General features: G+C 48.2%; 1 protein-coding gene across 1 annotated transcript in view; it reads right to left on the minus strand.

Moving 5' to 3' along the window:
* The window catches only part of LOC122379947 (protein Wnt-5b-like), a 34,237-nt gene that overhangs the window by 6,181 nt on the left and 8,388 nt on the right, over positions 1–19,668 (minus strand). The window contains exons 2-4 of the mRNA XM_043362634.1: positions 6,790–6,916; positions 4,695–4,824; positions 2,656–2,836 (exon numbers count right to left, since the gene is read on the minus strand). Of these exons, the coding sequence (XP_043218569.1) occupies positions 2,656–2,836; positions 4,695–4,824; positions 6,790–6,916 (438 nt within the window). The remainder of the gene's footprint in view (positions 1–2,655; positions 2,837–4,694; positions 4,825–6,789; positions 6,917–19,668) is intronic.

Consider the following 19,668-nt stretch of genomic DNA (forward strand, 5'->3'; position numbering starts at 1 on the left):
TTTTGTGTGACTTGCACTTAATATGCAGCGTTGGCAAATATAAACCGGTAATTTAAATACCGTTTCTGAGGCTGATGATAGCCTATTCCTCGGAGTGTGACTTTCGCTCTGGAGATAGATGCGTATGGAAGCTAGCGTGTTTTAAATTAATGAGTCTCATCAAAACCGTTTACATGCCAATTACAAGTTTCGTGCAACATTATTTATCTTATGCGACACTAAATCTTGCGTGGCTCGTTTCATGTGCTAGACGGTTACATTAATCCTACCAAAAATGATCTAGGGACACAGTACACACCTCAAAAATGCTAATTAAAATTACAATATATTATGCTTAAATAGTTACGCTTTGTTGAGCGTTTTAAAGTATTTTTTTGGCCTTATTTAGCTTTTATGGATAAATAACGACATGTTTTATCGATTTCGGACGCAGGCGAAAATACTCGTATCTCCTGTGCCTCACCCCGGATCCACCAGCGGACATGAATGGCATCAAGTCCGGTGACGGGGGCTTAGACGGCACCCGTTGACCGACGTGTGCCCTGTGAGGCGGCACCCGGTGACCTATAGGTAGGGGATACCCGGGAGGTATGGGCCAGTTAAAGTTTTGTGTAAAGGCAATTTTCTTCCAGTGGGCAGTGGCTAGACCCGGTTTTTCACTCTGTGTACGCGAAATTGCTTTTCGCCTGCAAAGTGTGCCTGATATTAGGCATCTGGGACCAACTTTTTTGTCTCGAGATAACTTTCAATAAATCATGCGTATTTTCGATCCATCAAAATACACCGGGAGCCGGGAGGTATGGGCCATGGCCCGGGAGGTATGGGCCAGCGCCATGTTTCATATTATTTTCTCGACAATGAGAACAATACTCGTAGCTGGTATCTACCTTGATCTCTCTTAGAGCCCAGCAACCGTATAAGTGGCCAACAGCTTACTTCATGGAGGTCACAATTGGGCACATAAGTATTTTGGTAAACTCAATCATGCTCCACGAAATAAGATAAATAATATTTTTCTGTTCGAATGAAATTTGTAGTTAACCCTCGCCCCGTTGGGGGGGCCATTTTGGCCCCCCCTGTGGTTTTTCCTGAATAGCAAGAAAACGGCGGCGCGCAGCGCCGCCAAATTTTCAGTATCTTCCCGGGCATCAATTTGACACCTTCACACCAAGTTTCAAGTCTTAGGTCACCTTAGGTCAGGAGTTATTGAGGTCAAACTGAGGTCATGTTCGAGCAGAAATGAGCAAAAAACATGCAATCTTGAAACGCTCACCAAATCTACAGTTATCAAGCAATTTCAAAGTTCTTTATATGGTCTAGTAGACAAAAGCGGCGCTACAAAACTGCTGTCTCGGATTTTCAAAATTTTGGTTTTTTGACCCCAAAACATTCAAAAAATTGAATTTTTTTGAAAAAAACTAAAAAAAATCCGAAATTTTTCCGAATTTAAAAAAAAAACGGAATATATGTGATAGTCCCTGCGCTCTTCTATATACATACCAAATGTCAGATCGATATCTCGTTTTTTGGCCAAGTTATAGCGAAAAAAACTGTTAAAAAATGATGACGTCAAATTTTTGAACTCAATTTTTAGCGATTCTAGACCATGTACGGCAAAACAAAGACCACCATTGAACTCCCCGTGACGAGCTGCATCGATTCGATACCCATTTTATGCAAAAATATTAACTTTGAAATTTGACCTAATTTGACTTGACCTTGACCTGACCTCTGTGACCTGACCTGGTATCAGTGACCTCAAATAGCAAAATACGTGTTTGAAGAACATTTCTCCATCGATGATTTTCAATGAAATGCATTTTACTCGATTTAACAACGCATTTCTTGAAATGCCTGTAAACGGTGAAAATTGGACCTTTGACCTGACCTGTGACGTCATCGGTTTGACCTAGGTCAATAAAATTGGGTCACAAGGTAGTTCCCTGATAGGGCTATCCAACACCGTTTGCCGCTTGTCGCTAGGTTGCGTGGTTCTCGAGATCTTAGGGGGGGGGGGCAAAATGGCCCCCCCCCAACGGGGCGCGTTGCTCGGCAGAGCCCAACGGGGCGCGGGTTAAATGTTCGACCTTGCGCGGCAAAAATAAAACTTATTGAAGAGGACATTCAATGAAAGCATCATTTCGTTGATTTAGGATCAACGGGGGTGGGTGGCCCGAACCTCCCGGTTTAGGACGCCAGAATGTGCGTATAGCATCTCAGCTCATAATCTTGCAACAAAGCTTCAAGTTGTCTATCCAGTCCTAATTTGTATGCTTTAAACTTAATATGTTAGAGCTGGTCTGACATCATAAAACGAGCTTGGTTCAAATTTATCACGATTTTTTTTTTTTTGCATGTACCGTATTTTACTCGAAGAGGGCAAAACGCTTTATCACCGCTCAATGCCAAAGAAGACTGAGGAAGATTTCGGAAATCACGTGGGTTGTATAAAGGAATGGCTGCTACCAGTTTACGCGGTCAAATGTGTAAAAATACGCAACACTTCTTCAAAACTGCGATGGCCCATACCTCCGGGGGCCCATACCTCCCGGGTCTCCCATACTCTACTCTCAGTCGCTGACCGGTGACCACTCTGTACCCTCAGTCACTGCTCGGTGATCGTCCTGTACCCTTAGTGGGCGCCCGATGACCGACCTGTAGCCGTAGGCGATGTTGTCTCCGCAGCCGCCCCAGGTCCAGTCGGGGTCGAGGTCGGCCGGTCGCCCTGCCTTCGAGCAGCCACAGGCTGTGAGCTTCCCGTTCCGACAGGAGCGGGCCACAGCCATCACCACGCCGGCAGCGGCGATCGAGTGCGCGAACGCCGCCTCCCGGGACGCTGCCGGTAGGTCAGAGGTCAGGTCAGATCAATGCAAAGGTCCGAGGTCAGATGTCAGCGTGATCAGTGGTAAGAAGTCAGAGGCGGCATTAACCAGATGTGAGCACTGAGCATTGATCAGTGGTACTAGAGGTCAAGACTCAACACCTCTCGGAAGTCGGCTGTCATCGGTCATTACAGTTCAGATCTCATCCGATGGCTGGCTACAGTCAAGGCAGGTGACGGGTGAGGTTTGAGTTATATGGTGGCATTTGAGATACCACGAGTAGTTAGGGGTGAGGCTGCACCTATCGCAATGTATCGCGCGAATACAACAGTCCACCTACAGCGGATACATGACACGGCTGTCGGCTAGATCAAACTCCTCGACCACCAGAGTGGATGAGGGATGCATCCAATTAGCAATGATGTCGGTAATAGTCTGCAGGTCAGAGTGCAATGATCCACAGCTACCCATCTCGCTGCCGCGGGCCGCACTTCGGAAGACGATCCGCCAATGCAAATAGGGCTAGTTAAATAATTGATTTATGGATCAGAGCTGTTCGGTTCATGCCACCAGAGAACTGCTTTTCCGCACCATCTGTCACCATTATCTTTACGTTAAGTATATATTAATAGAATACAATGGACCATCCGTCATCAAGACGCGCCCTCTGGTGACGCATCGAACGAGGTCACAGAGTGTGACCTGCGGCGCACGGACGTTGTCTATGTCGGAGATGTAGCCACTCATTTGCCGGCTATTTAAGCCCAGGCATTAACCGCAGGTCATCTAACCGACTGATTGAACTCTTTACCTCCCTCACTTTCTGTCTCACTGTTCCTACACTTCTCCCTCTCTCTCACTCTCTCTCTCTCTCTCTCTCTCTCTCTCTCTCTCTCTCTCTCTCTCTCTCTCTCTCTCTCCCTCTTCCTCTTTCTCTCTCCTCTCAGAACGCCACCCGTCTATCACAGCAGCGCCCTCGGTCAGCGTAACCAGTGCAGCGTAACCATAGGTCTGTCGACGGTAAACTTGAGCGTCCTGTGCCGTCGGCAGCAGCTTGCCCCAGGCCGTTGGAAAATACACGCCGTGCCGCGGTGAAATAGCGCATCACCTGGTGATATGTGGGCTGGTTTTAACGAGCCGACACTCAGTGTCGAGCCCTAGCGGCGGCATGATCACAGGCGCCGGTACTGCACGGCTGATGCCAGACAGATGTGTGGTCACTGTCGGCGGAGTTTGCATGGCCATATAGGTGTTGTCGAACTACGCGTTGAAGGTCCGGTCCAGGATGCGTACCAATAAAACGATCCATAAGACTGCGCAAGTTGAAAATGGCTATTTGTCTCAGTGTGAAATTATCAGTAGGACGCTGTATATGGCAAAGGTCAAAGACGGCGCCTTCAAACAGACTATGGAGCCTACCGGATGTTGCTCTGAATATAATTAAAGTTCCATTTGTGATTCTAACCACCGTGTCTTTCTCTGTATAGGTAATGGTGGCATCGTGATCGTAATTGCTTTGAGCAACAACTAGTCCTGCACTCAGTGCCTTGTTTTAGTTGAAAACAGTGCAAAGCTGGCGGAGGACTGGCGCGGGGTGCCACTCACGTAACTGAGCACTGAGCATAGTGAGCAGGGGCCCGGTGCAGCCACTGGCATACGGAACAGGGGTTAGGGGTGCCACTCACATACGGAGCAGGGGTTCGGGGCTTGACTCACGTATACGGATCAGGGGCCCTGATACGCTACTTACGTATTTGCAGGACTGGCTCAAACACCGACGGGTGGTGTGCTCGACGCACACTTATTAGGTGGAGACTCAAGGTGCCACTCCGCATTACGGTATACGAAGCACAGGCCCGGAGCTCAACTCACGTATTCGGAGGACTGGCCCGAACACCGACGGGTCGTCGACGGTGGAGCAGTTCCAGCGACTGGTCCGGAACTGGTGCTGGCACTCGGCGATACCGGCCCGCGCGCCGCGACCCACGCTGCTCATGTGGTCCTGCGGGCAGCGAGGGCCAAATCAGGGAACAATTTAGTGTGACGGAACACTTATCGGTCAAGGTTGTGTTGTTGACTTATTTGCAACATTGATTAAAGGTTATCTGAATGTATGTACTGAAATGAATATAACAATACTTTTTGTCATGACTACTTTGACATCAAGACATTTAGTGCGCATAATCCCCACACATGAAAAGTCAAGCACCTCGGCAAAAGTGACCTTACTATCAATAGGCATGGATTAGGTATTCAGGAATACTTCACCCATGCTATAGGTACAGGGTGGACCAAAAAGGATGGAAACATTTTGAACTCGCATAAAACATGCATTATTGCATGTATGTGACTGGAAATAGTACCAAACGAGAGTACATTTCGTGGAAATTCATAACGGCATCACTCTCATCTGCTTTCTCTCGTTTTCAGTCTCTCACAGCAAATGTTCGAAGAGACCGCCTTCGCGAGACAGGCACAGAGCGGCCGGTCTGGTGGCTGACGCAATAGCCCGACACATGTTCGCTGGTATGGCTCACACAGTCTTGGTGATCGCTCTCTTCAGGTCACAGAGACCTTCCTTGTAGACCTGGCCCTTGAGATGAGATGATAAAGAAGTCACTGCACAGCAGCAACGTCACCGAAATGGTGTGCCCTCAGCGGAAAAGGAATCGTGGGTCTACTTTGGTTCGAGGAAGGGAGCGGCGACACCGTGACCGTCAATCAACAGCGCATACCAGGCGGCGCTGAGGAAGTTCTGAGAGCGAGTCCAAACGAAGCATGGCAGCCTCATCATAGACCTTATGTGGTTCCAGGAAGACGGTGCGCCTCCTCACATCACAAAAACAACGCTAAAGTGCATCGAAAACCACTTCGGTGACCGGATGATATCCCGCGGTGCCAGTCGGAACTGGCCTACCTGCTCATCCGACCTGACCCCTATGGATGTTTTACTGTGGGGTCATCTCAAGGGCCAGGTCTACAAGGGAGGTCCAGAAAGCCTCTGAACTGAAGAGATCGATCAGCAAGGCTGTGTGAGCCATACAAGCGGGCTATCGTGTCAGCAGCCAGGCTGGTCGCTCTGTGCCTGTCTCGCGAAGGTGGTCACTTCGAACATCTGCACTGTGAGAGACTGAAAACGAGAGAAAGCATATGAGAGTGATGCTATTATGAATTTCCACGAAATTTACTCTTGTTTGGTATCATTCCCAGTCACATGCATGCAATAATAAATGTTTTATACGAGTTTAAAATGTTTCCATCCTTTTTGGTCCACCCTGTATACAATATACAATATACATGCATCGTTATCACCGGTAAGCTAATGCGATCGTCATCAGATACATTGTCTCTCCTTAGTGCAAGGAGCTCGGTGCATTCTTACTGCAGCTTATGCAAAGGGGCTCGCGGAACCATCCGCATAGCATCCATAACATACAGCTTCGGCGGAATGGCTCCCGTCGCTACCACTCAGTGTCATAAATCAACGTTTATTTACTATGTGTGTCTGTTTTTGCAAGGAGGCATACATCCGGGTGCATAGTGGTGAGATAGGGAGGCGCTGTGGGGGAGGTATTTATCGGGTCTACAGACCCGATAAATAAGGGGGCCGGGCCGCTCGACCAAACGACCATTGAAGTGACCGGCATAAGGTATTGAAGCTCTCAGTGAGGCTAAGCACAGTGAGATGCTCCAAAGGGAATCTACCCAGCGTGCTGACATATCTGACACACAGTGATCTGACACACAGTAGCCGTGACCCCGCCTGACCTGACACACATTGACCTGACACACAGAGGTTGTGACCCCGCCTGACCTAACACACATTGACCTGACACACAGCAGCCGTTACCTCGACTGACCTGACATACAGTGACCTGACACACAGCAGCCGTGACCTCGACTGACCTGACATACAGTGACCTGACACACATTGACCTGACACACAGAGGCCGTGACCTCGACTGACCTGCCGCAGCTGACACAGTCTCCTCTGGCCGGGGCTGAGGCCCGGTATTCGGGCACACAGGGGCGATGTGCCCACCACATACATCTGAGGACTGCGCCACACATCCAGACCCTGCAGACCCAGACTCCTGCAACGAGATTCAGAATCAAATCAGACCACCAGATTACATCGATAGGCAGATCATGCAGGACACATGGACCCAAACGATGGACAAGTCGCCGGGGCTAGGTTACCTCAGTTTTACACTGGGACATATCTTATAGGTATCATACAGATCGCAGAAGCCAAGTGAAGGAACGAAATAGCTGGCAATGACCTCTTTCAAATGTGTTACGTTTGCTATTGAAATACATCCTGGCTGTTCACAGATATCCGTTGTAGCTACCCGCCCATGTTACTTAGTGAACACATGCACGTACGCATGCCGGAATAAGTACAAGCATATGCTCGCTGACCGAGTACCTAATCGACAAATCCACCAGTTTGTATTGATCGATATGCTTAGCTCATGTATTATACTGTGATTTCATGAAAATCGTATTCCATGGCTGTCGAAAGCACACTGGTAGCTTGTGGTGATGTGAGCCTGTGTTGCGTTGCAGTCTCGCTAAAACTCGCGACAGAGCTTTCGATATTTTGAGCCCTTGGCGTTTTCGCTACAATACGAGTCAGGTAGCTTGCTTGGAATGAACTTAAAAACAAATGCAGCCATGTAAGAGCAACAGCCCTCATCGGAGTTTATCGCGTCCTTTGCTGAATAGAGTAAAGCGAAGCAGTGTCGATTTGCATAATGGCCAGCTATTTACTGCAGAGTGAATAAAAGCCTGATCTAAATGCATGTGGTCAGCTATTTATCAATCACTTCCGAGCTGATTAAAGGCCAGCTGACTATAAGGTTCCATGTGCTACTGTAATGATAGCACTCATAAGCTTACGTCAGTAAACTATGCATCATATTTGTGGCAGATTTAAAGCATAGTGCTGCTTAATGAGAACTAACACTCAGCACGAAGGTGGACATGAAAGATGTAAAGAAACTGTATTTAGCAGTTCTAATTAAATTAAAAGCACTTAACAGGTAGCACGGACTAGTCAGTTATCCAAAAGTCACAACGTAATATACTGAGCCCCCCCCCCCCAAAAAAAAAAATCAATCACGCCTTCTTGGACCACATATACTACATAACTGCGTTAGTTTATCTACTACGCTAATTACCAACAGAAAAGTTCATTATATTTTTTCATTGCCTTGTCTCTATTTTTTTGTGCACCACATCATCACCACGCCATTTCTCTCAGCCCGTTGTGTCGTGCCGCCGCTCCTATCTCGTTGTGCTGCCTCGCTCCAGTGTCCCGTGCCCCGCTTCCCTCACGGTCTCGAGGTCTCGGGCCAGTGCCGGGCCCAGCCGGCCGCCGGCTGTGCCGTGAGCGTCACTCATAAACGCTCCGATTAACGAGGCCGGCGCCGGGCAAACAGATGCCTAGCGCGCTGGACAGCGCCTATTAGCGTCGCCGCGGGTCTCATGCATAATTCGGGCGCTGGACTCTTCCCCGGCCGCGTGCATGGAGCCAAGACGAACTGTCGGCCGGCGGGTGGGCCGGTGGGTGGGCGGATTTAGTGCGGAGTTCCCTCCTCCTGCCGGGCTTTGACGCAGGCTCCGTCCTCCAAGCTCCCTTTTATTACACAAACTCCGTTCTCAAAGTTCCCAGCTCAAACATGGACTCCGTGCTCCCAAACCCTCTGCTCCGATACAGACTTCGCCATTTTTTTCCTAGCTCAAACACTGACTCTGACCTCCCATTTTTCGACTACGGCAATCGGCACAGTCCCATTGTTCCACCATTCCCAGCGGCAGGATGGGCATGGGCGTCGCGCCCATGCCATCCTCCCAATTGTTCGGTGCCAGGTCTGAAAGCTGGAACTACTGACGGCCAGAAGGAATTGGAAAGGGTTCAGGCAGCACTCATTTCCTATGATGCCTACATGAGCTTTCCGGGGCTACCGCTTCACCGCCACAGTGCTCCCAAAAGCGAACAAATATGTAAATAATGCCCTGAAGCACTTCCCGCGGCGGTTCTGTGGCAACGGCGGAACGGGACGGGACGGGAAGGGGGCGGGCGGCAAAAGTCGTTAGCGACTGATTGCCGCATCCGTGCGTCGGATGCGGCAATCTGGTGGTCGTCCGCATCCGTGCGTCGTCGGCACCTCAGGTGACGCAGTTGGTTTACATAACGAGGTCGAGTTCCACTCAACTGGTTACCGAGTAAACGTGGGTGGTTTTGAGACCGTAGTTACTAGGGGCGAATGACAAATGGCTGGAACAATATAGGTTTAGTTACTAAAACTCGGTACTTGTGCACGGAGCAAATACTACCTCTCGAAAATGTATGGTAGAGAAACAACGGTTATCATCACCAAAAAGGAGAACCGAGTTTTGTTCTGAGTATTCACCAGTGATGGAGTGTTATTAAACAACATATACTTGACCATTTGACGTTGAACGATCAAGGCGAGCGAAATTGGTTCAAACCCGTTTCTTGGGGCTGAGCTTTTATGTTTTTCGGTATTTCTGTGAAAAGGGGACTTTCATCATTCCGTTCATGAAGTATCTATTTATCTGATAGGTGATTTTGAGTGAAAACAGTGAGAATAAAACAACCTTTTTCATCCCCAAAGCTCTTAGTTTGTTGGACTAATTTAAAATCTTGATTTTCTTCCACAATCCACGTCTGTAACTGCAATAAAACATATGCAATCCTCCAGATGCCAACTACCAACCATTCGTCTGTCGGTGACTGGAGCGAGTTCCCTGCCCAGTCCCATCTTCCATTGTTCGAATATGGGCCGGGGCTCACCCTGCTTATGGCTGGACCGGGTCTCAACCAGTCCGTGACTGGACGCGGGGGAGTCCGTCACTAATGACAGTCACCGGGTGTCAGCTCAGGTACTGTGACGACTAATGCGAGTTTAAAAGGTCTCATCTGTGTCAGCGGCCGGGCGGCGCGGGGAGCGGCACCGGACAGTGGGGTTCGGGTCACAAACAAGTGAAACTCGTCACGTTTTCACGGGATGCGACACAGGGAAATACGGCTCAACACCAAATGCTGAACAGTATCGACCGCGCAAAAACGAGAAAAACCAGTTAAAACGCTTAAACATTTTCTAGCATAACAAATTTTAACGTGTTAAACTAAAACACACCTTCATATCCCCACGCATAATCGCCTATTCGTTCATCGAAAAGGGCATGCCGACGAAAACACGATTGATATTCAATTTCACATGTCTGCTGTTAGTGATCGGAGAGTCACAATACCTATCAGCAGCAATGGCAATAAATTGTTTTCATTTATGACTGATTAAAAAAAAACTGGGTGCATTAATGTTGGTATATTTTGTATTGTCTTATTCCAACTAAAATCATTTTATATTTATCGTCATAGAAGATTACGGTCGGCAGGGAACACTATAGGCGGACATGAGCCCCATTCTCTACTTACCCACTACTCTATTCCATTCGCTGGCTTGTTCCGTGTTCGGGTTGAAAAGTTGGCCAGTGATCGACAAACCAACACTCCTCGCAGCCCAGAATAAAACACAGCCGAACTCAGACATCTGGGCTAATCAGTACAAGCATTTAGTGCATGTTGGGCCGGAGCAAGTATGTACCTGAACATGAATTGCCCCGCTCTAAGCACGCATGTAACTGTGCCATTTACACCACACTATTGTCCTGTTCACACCTTGTAATTGCGGCTAACTGATACTCTCCTATCGAATGTTCGTCGTTAGTGGCCGTTACCAAACCACTTCACAGCTATCGTCGATGGGAACCCATTTAACATCGCCCTCAGGAGAAATAACACCAAGCGTGCCATGAAACTAGGCTAGATCTTGAGTGAATGGAAACCGGAGAAAGTGTCAACCAATCACTGCAACGTGATAGTGAGAGCCAATAACTGGGAACGATTCCATCTGGTCTTTTCTCAGAAATAACACGAGGAAGCTCTTATCCTCTATAGCGAGCGCGGATAGCCACGAGGAGGTTCAAGGACCTCGTTGGTGAGGTGGAGAACAGTTGGTATAGCGCAGCGGCTTTGCCGGTGATAGATAAAGGAAATTAATTCGTATATGATGTAAGATAAAAACATCAAAATCTTTTATCTTACATCATATACGAATTAATTTGTCCAATTCAAATAATCATAAAGGAAATTCGTTTATGTGCACGTTGAACTTTTAGGTGCGGCCAAATTAAATGGCTTTTAACCTGAATAATCTCTTATGTTAGATAAAAGCGGGCTTAAACTTAGTTTTACACAAACAAACGTTTAAGTTGTCACATAATCTCCTCGTGATTTGACGTATATCCTCTGGCTGTCCTTTAAAATCTTTGAATAAAGTGTTACAGAAATAGTCATTTATCAATACATTTTAGTGGTAGTGTGGTGCGCCAGCGCTGTTTATTTAGCCGCACTGTCTCCCTAAGTCAGCTTGTCCGTGCGCCGTCGTTCTGTCGCTGTCCGCCCTGTTTATGTTACACATCAAGGACGTTTCTTATCCTGCTTTATATTATTGTAAACTCGTTATTTTCGTCACTTAGGTATGTTTCGTGTTTTTCAATCGTATTTAATCCACTGGAAGTTGTTGCTATTTTGAGATTAACGTCCCGCTGTTCCTGTATACCTACTCGATTCTTTTTATTATGTGAAAAAAAATTATTTTTCTTCTAATAATAGGCACTGTTTCTACACCCCCCCCCCCAATTGATTTCCTCTCATGTTCCCGGTTCTATTTTCTGATTGACCGAGTCGACTTGGCACGCGTTCTAAGTTAAAATGGTCATTCAGGGAGCACCAGCTACCTGAATACTTTTATCGGTAGCGCAGCGCATGCAACTCTTTTAATTTAACAGCCGTTACCCCGGCCTCGGGAGCGGACATTGTCCTGCGCCGGGAGCGGACATTGTCCTGCTTTTTTTTTTTTTTTTTTTTTTTTTTTTTTGCTCCGCCAGCCTAAAGCCAGTCTGGAGCCGGGGGTCATTACATCTGGCAATTTTGGCCAGGAACAAAGTTTTACGTTAAGCCGGTTTATGTGAACCCGGAAGCAATAGCAACGTGGGAGCCTATCCTTAGTGTGTGTGAGCAAATCTAATGGGGGAACTTACTTTTGCCGAAGTGCCGAAAAAGCCGGAACAAAACACAGATGAAAAAACGGTAACATTTATTTACATCACATATTCATACACTTGTGTAAGGTGTCAGTGTACTGGTGTGGGGTGTATTGGTCAGGGAAAAAGTCCTAAATAACAAAAAACCTGACGCCTATTGCAAAGGGGAAAACCCCGCGCTGAAGCCAAAGAGCGCGGGGAAAAAACCCCTACAGTTGTTTAATCTCATGTGTAGGAGGTAAAAGGGAAGGGATAATGACGGCCCCGTGCTGGGGAGGGGCGCCCGGCGACCACAGGCGTAAACACCTTGGCTGCCAGTCGGCGTTGGCTCTCAACGACTCCGCCTTAGCGGGTCGGAGAGCGCAATAGGGGGCCGCCAGTTACACATGCCAGTTACACAGTGCAAGAAACATCAATGGCTAGAGCGCGAGCACACGATGCAATCAAAAGGAGAATGTAAATAAACGACCGGGATTTGGGTTGTACGAGTAAGGAACTGGGCGCCGCGTTACTATCGTCCCCACGGCGCCCACTCATGCCCGTGCTCGGGGTTCCTTTTGTCTCAGTGAGGTGGTTTCTATATGCTGTTAATAAGACGTGCCTCCTGGAGAAAGATAAAAAGCAAATCATGAAGCTCTGGATGATGGTCGCCAAGGATAGTTGGCAAATCCAGACTGAGGCCATGTGTGGTAATGTGTCTTATAATGTGTCTTCTGTGGTGCTGTAGGCGTGGGCAGTGGAGTATGAAGTGCTGTATTGTGTATCTTGGATGTGTGGGGCAATAGTGACATATTGGAGGTGGTACACGGTCGTATATATGCGAGTGTGTAAGATACGTGTGTCCTAGCCTCAGTCTGGCCAGCACGGTTTCTTTTTGTCTTGTAGGTTGATTTGAAGAAGAGAAATGGGAAATTGATGGTTTAATCGGATAGAGATGTGGATGTTTGATTGTGTCCCAGTCTCTTTGTCGAAGTTGCATAAAGGAGACGTAAATATGGTTGATGAAATCTATAACTGGAAGAGGAAGATGATTTCGAGACGAGAAGAGGAGTCCAGTTTTGGCAAGGTTATCTGCCCGTTCGTTACCTTGGATCCCCATATGTGCGGGGATCCAGAGGATTCTTACTTCTTTCTTTTCTTTCTGTAGAGCAATCAGCTGCTTTTTTATTTTGTATACCAAAGGATGTGTTTCCGTTTTTCTTGTCGTCAAAGTCCTAACAGAGGAAGCCGAGTCTGTGCATATCACTGCTTTCTGAAAATGTTTGCTTGCAATATATTTAAGAGCTGAACTAATCGCTATCAATTCAGCGCTGAATATGCTGTGGCTGTCGTGAAGTCTGTTTGTTTTTTCATAATTTTGCGAAGTTATAGCTGCGGCAGAGTGTCCGTCTTTCCGTGAACCATCGGTATAAATATATGCGTCTGCCTGATGTTCTTCTTTGTATTCAAAGAACAGCTGTTGTGCTTCCTCTTTTGTAATTTTTGTCTTTTTATCGGTAAATAGGAAATCGATATGCTTGATTTGTTGTAAGAAGAAAGAGGAAAGTGAAGGTGAGGGCATGATGTTCGGATGGGATATTCGAAAGACGTTGAGTACCATTTGAATTCGAGAGGCGATAACCAGGAAGCGTCTTTGAGGAGCAGTCGGCTGCAGATCTTCAGTGTAACGGTTATTTAGTATTTTATATGTGTGGTGAGAGGGGAAGGAACACGACCGAGCGAAGAACCGAAGGAGCTGGTATTTCCGACGCTGTACAAGTAGAGGCAGATTTAGTTCAATATGGAGACATATTATGTTTGTCGTGGACATCGCGCCCGCAACTATGCGGAGTGCTTTGTTCTGGATTATTTGCAATGACTCAATTTTCTTAGAAGCTATATCATCAAATAGAAAAGCATTATAGTCCAAGATAGGGCGAATTAGGGAAATGTATAGTCTGAGAAGTGTGCTTCTATCTGCGCCCCACTTCTTACCAGCTATACATTTAAGTATGTTTATACGTCTTTCGCAGCGTTGGGCTATATCTTCGAAGTGTTTATTGAATGTGAGTTTATTGTCTAGGGTGACTCCCAAATATTTAAATTGGTTTACATATTCAATAGGTATGTTGTTTATCTGTAGTCTAGGGGGGTTAGTAAAACGGCTTCTAGGGGGAGCGAATATCATTGCCACTGTTTTAATTGGGGACACGGTAAGTCCCCATTTGTCGCACCACTTTCTAATATCATCAAGTGCTGTGTTCATGTAAGCATACGCCGTTTGTACAGATGAATCAGTAACCCAGACGGCTATGTCATCGGCATATATTGAAAATTTAAGTTTAGCATTATGTGTTTCTATTATGTCATCAATCATTACAAGGAAAAGGGTCGGGGACAACACACTGCCTTGTGGTAGCCCGTGCTCCTGTCGGAAAGGAGGTGAATATGTGTTGCCGCATCTTACGTTAAAAGTTCGGTTGCTCAGAAAGTTCGTAATGTATGAGGCCATTCTGCCCCGCAATCCTTTTTTATGAAGTTTTATTTGGAGGGCAATTTTATTTACTTTATCGAATGCGTTTTGGAGATCAATAAAGACAGCAAGGGTATATTTTCTTGTTTGAAAACCACGTTGGATATCATCTACAATGTATGTTATATTGTCTGCAGTTGATCGGCCGTGACGAAAGCCATTTTGAAACGGAGAGAGAAGGGAGTTCGTTTCTAGGTAAGCCCTAATTCGCCCATTGACCATACGTTCCATTATTTTAGAGGCACAACTAATTAGAGAGATAGGACGATAGCTAGATGGGTTAGAAGGTGGTTTCCTAGGCTTTAGGATAGGTATAAGGGTGCTGGTGCGCCAGGGTTCTGGGTAGCTGTTGTTCTCCCATAGAGAGTTTAGGCAAGACAAAAAGGTATTGAGACCGGATTCAGTCAGATTTTTGAAAAAGGAGTAAGAAATCTGATCCGGTCCTACTGATGTGTTGCCACACCGCGAGATGGCATGTGTAAGTTCGTGGTTCGTAAATGGTGTGTTGTACAGTTCACGGTTGCTTGAGTGAAAGTTCAGTGTAGACAGTTCGTGTGCGAGTGTTTCGGTGAGCTGCGGTGTGTATTGTTGTGCTGAGGAGATGTTCGCGTAATGCTGTGCGAAGAGTGTTGCAACGTCTGAAGGGATAGTGTAGTGGGTGTTGTTAATGTGAAGATGAGGGATTTTGTAAGGGTTGCTGCGTCTTGCCGAGAAACATTTTATTAGTGACCAAATTTTGGACAAAGGAGTAAAACGATTAAAGTTATTTGAAAAGTTTTGCCAGCCGGTGGTTTTAGCATGGTTAATTATCAAAGAGGCTTCATGTTTTGCTTTGCGATAGGCTTCCGCATTTGCTTCGCACACGCGGCGGTGGAACTGGCGGAGTGCGCGTTTCCGAAGGGCTACGGCGCGTTGGCAGTCTGCATTCCACCAGGGAGCTCTTCTATGTTCTTTTGGGGGGCCAGTATGGGGGATGTTTTGATGCGCAGCGGCAAGAATGACGTTAAGAAATGTGTTTATATCTGGTGGAGGTGTAGACAATGATTCGTCAATATACTTTTGGAAAGACGCCCAGTCGGCCTTCTTAAAGTTCCACCTTGGCAAAAAATTAAAGTTTGTCTGTCCTGAAGGGACGTTGAGTAAATAATGTATGGGGTAGTGGTCACTGAAAAGAGAGTCATCTTCAACGTGTTGTGTAAAAAGTGTCGCGGTGTTTGTGTCTGTAATGGCGAGATCTAGGACGGAGTGTACGACCTCTCCATTGCGTGTGCGTGTGAATGTGGGCGTGAGATTGTTAATGAGTATTAAATCGAGTGAGTTAATTACGTTAAGAAGTTGTGTTCCGCGCGAGTTTGTTTCTGTGCACCCCCATGTGCGGTGGTGTGCATTGAAGTCCCCCATGATTATAAAAGGCGGAGAAAGTTGGGAGAAAAGGTCTAGGAGTAGAGGACAGGAAAGTGGGAGGCTAGGTGAAAGGTAGATCGAAAGGACAGTGAGGTCTAGTTGTGCAATTTTAACTTTTACTCCGACTGCGTTAAGCGTAGTTCGGAGGAAAATTTCATGATGCAAAAGTTTATTTGAAACGTAAAGAGCCGAGCCGCCCCGGCGGTGGGTTTCATTTACGTTATTTGTATATAAAGAGAAATCACGAATGTTGAAATTGTAATTATATGTATCTGAATCTTTAAAATGGGTCTCTTGGATGGCGGCTAGTAACGGTTTTTTATTTAACATATAGTTCTTGAATTCCCCCCAATGGGATACCAACGAGTTCGTATTCCATTGGAGAAAGAATTCAGAAAATTGAGTCATTTACCGTGTGTGTGTTTGTTTACTGGTGTTCTTGGGTATAAGCGTGCGAACGAGTAAGTCGTCTTCCCGTCGAAAGGGAGCGAGAGCTGGAGCGAGATGAAGACCTTTCTCGAATACGAGCGGGAGAGGGTGCTCGAGAAGACATGGGCCTGGGTTTTGGGTGGTCGGCGGAGACGAGGGTTTCGAAAAGTTCCTGTGTGAACTGTGCCTCAACGACAGTATCGTTGGGCGAGTCAAGAGAATCTAGAGATTCTGCGGAGTCAACAGACGTGCTGGCAACGTCTGGGGTCTCTGGGACCGCGGAGCCTGCGGGAAGCGGAGTCTGAGGGGTTTCAATGGGCATCTCCTTGACAGGGGTCACCGACTCTGAGTCGTCGAGAGATGCCTTGGCTACAGCGACCGCGTCAGTTTGTTCTGCTGCAGGGGTCATGTGGACGTGGTCTGGCTGGGTCTCAGTTGGCACCTCGGCCAGAGGCTGAGCTGCTCCCTTCGGAGTCTCTGTGACCGTGTCCGTCTCGTCGAGGGTGGGGACAGTCTGGGGGACTGGTGCCGTGACAGTTTCCGTCGACTCTGTGTGCGACGGACGAGGGAGCTCCACTGCCGTACTGAGCGGCGGGGTCAGATTCGGGTCGGAGCGCTGCCCTGGTCCAGCCTGAGGTCCCGAGCAGCGGGGGTTAGTCCCCCGGACGGCGTCGGCGTATCGACGCTCGCTCGGGATAGAGTGCCCGGCCGGGCGGGGTGGAGGGGCGGAGGGCGACTTCCGGTTCAGTTTCTCCTTGTGGAAGTGCCACGCCGGGCAATTCTTATCCCAGGCGGGATGAGGGCCGCCACAGTGGGCGCACTGGACCTCCTCACTCTGGCACTCATCCGAACTGTGTCCCAGTGTGGCACAGCGGAGACAGTTTGCCTTTTTGGAACGGCAGGTCGATTGGAGGTGCCCGTAACGTCCGCAGCGCCGGCAGAGTCGCGGGTTCACCTCCCACGGGCTCACAGTCAGGACCTCGTAGCCGGCGTACACGGCAGGGGGACACTCGAGGCCAAGGAACCTCAGCTTAAGCAGCGGGTTTGGGTTAGGCCCCTTAGATCGGAGGCGCGTCACCTCTACTACTCCTTGTGAGCGGAGCTCCGCCTGAATCTCGGCCTCCTCGATGTACTGGAGTGCTGGGGAGTAGCAAGTGCCCGCCACGGTGTTTAGGCGGGTAGCCGGGGCGGCCGTAACGGCCGTGCCACAGAAGGTGGTGATGCTCAGGGCGAGTCGAGCCTGGTCCTTGTTAAAAACCCGGATCAATATGTTGCCTGACCGGATCACTTTTGCGTTTACGCACGGGCCGATTAGTAGGTCCATCTCCCTCTGCAATTTAAATGGGGAGAGGCGGCGGAACGAGCCATCCGGAGTCAAATGGATGAAGGACTGGCCCTCTGGAACTTGGTCCATCATCGGGTCAGGGAAGGGTTCGGGGGTAGGCTCAGATGGATAGGGGCCCATGAGAGGGAGGACAAGAGGTGGGCGGGGGCGAGACAGCGTGGGTGCCATCCTTGTTTTCTTAGAAATAGAAATTAGAATGATCAAATTCAGTGGCAAAAATAGAGGGCTTGACAAATTATTACGGCCAAAACAGGACTGGAATTACCCGCGAAGATGTGCCCAGGCGCGCCTGCGGTTAGAAAAAAGCGCGCCAACAAACCGCGCCAAGAAACCGCGCGAACGCCGCTAGCCGGCGGGCTGACGTCACGATCACGTGACCGGCGTCGGCCAATCACCGCGGCCGGCCGCAACCGACGAGGAATGGAGTGGAGCCGGAAACCGATGGAGGGAGAACGAGAATGTGAATATTAATGTTATAATTTAGAAGACAAAGTGAAATATAGACTTGAATAAAACAAGATGACGGAGAAGGGAGGGAAATGCACCGGTCTGTTGTCTGAAACAAACCAACCAGCGCACAATTCGGATCGGAGCAACCTAACTAATGCGGACCGTGGCAGAACACGTCCGCACCCGTCGGAGCCTAGTCGCCGAATGACATTGTCCTGCGCCGGGCCTTGCACCAGCGCACACGCATGCGCAGTTCGATGCGTCTCGAGCTCCCGTTCACTCGACTGCGTTGACATCCCTGCCGCCATCCCCGTCACCGCGTCCAGCGTCTGTTATTACCGGTCTGTATTAATCATGTATCGTCATCACCTCACCAAAAAAACTGTACTTTGTACACCTCTGCTTCGAATAGAGCTTCGTTCATCAAAGTCAGTTTTTTTCTGCGAGCGCAGGCGCGACGGATAAATATAAATTTAGTTTCTGCGCACAGTGTTTCAGAGAGGATATGTATGCATGCATGCATGTATGTATGTATGTATGTATGTATGCATTTCTGACTTTTTCATCTAGCTCATGTGGGCCCCCGTCTAGCCTTCGTCTCTGCCGTTTATTTTGTTCTTTCCATTGTGGGTAGATTCCTCCTCCGAACACCCTTGAGACCCAGAGTAGTCCGTCCTGCAGGCTTCAGAGCGTTATAGACTGTCAGAATCCTCAGACCTCTTTAGGTCTCTGCGCCAGCTCTCCACTCAGCTGGGTCTGACAGGCCGCACGTGATGGTCACCAGTACCGGGCAATGAGCAGCACGTGCTCCATTGAGACCGCCCGTCTCCAGACACGACCACCCTGGAGTCATCGGATGGATGGTGGCCCGCCCTTGAGGAAAACGGTCCCACCGCCGACAGGTCAGCCGAGAACGGCGCCCACACTACCGCCAGAGGTGACATCGGCCGGGGCGGCGCCCCTGTCCTAAGTGACATGACACTGCGCAGTGAACTGTCTGATTATGGCAACCCGGCGCCCACACGGCTACATTGGGCAAATTAAGTCATATCCGACCACTGGAATATTTTGGGCCATAGACCACATAGAGGTAGGAACTAGGATAACAAATTAGCTAACATATGTAGGGGAGAGTGGGGATAACTGGGACGGAGGAGAAGTGGGACACCTTCAATATGTGGGTGACCGATTGGACAAACAATTTTGTTTTTGCATATTTTCTCATGAATTTAGTCGGGGCACGTCACAACCAAGCGGTTTCCTTTTCCGGTTGCCTGTCTCTGAGATATTGAGTTGGGGTCTAAAATGTGATTTTCTGGCTTTGTACTCTAATTCAATTTGCCGTTTACTCAGCGATATGAAATGTTCAGGCCGTTCACCTTTGGATGTCAGTGAAGTCATCTAAATATATGCAGAAACATTTTTTATGTATCTGTTATACTTTTGTGTGGGAGAGCAGTTGAAATAAAAATGACGACTTGGGGAGAACTGGGACAACGTGCCTAAGCCTTGTCCCAGTTCTCCCGCATGCAAATGCACGGGAACATTTTCCAGGATACTCAGTGCTG

This window comes from Amphibalanus amphitrite, unplaced genomic scaffold (genome assembly GCF_019059575.1).
Source record: "Amphibalanus amphitrite isolate SeventyFive unplaced genomic scaffold, NRLGWU_Aamphi_draft 000087F_arrow, whole genome shotgun sequence".
Lineage (NCBI taxonomy): Eukaryota > Metazoa > Arthropoda > Thecostraca > Balanomorpha > Balanidae > Amphibalanus > Amphibalanus amphitrite.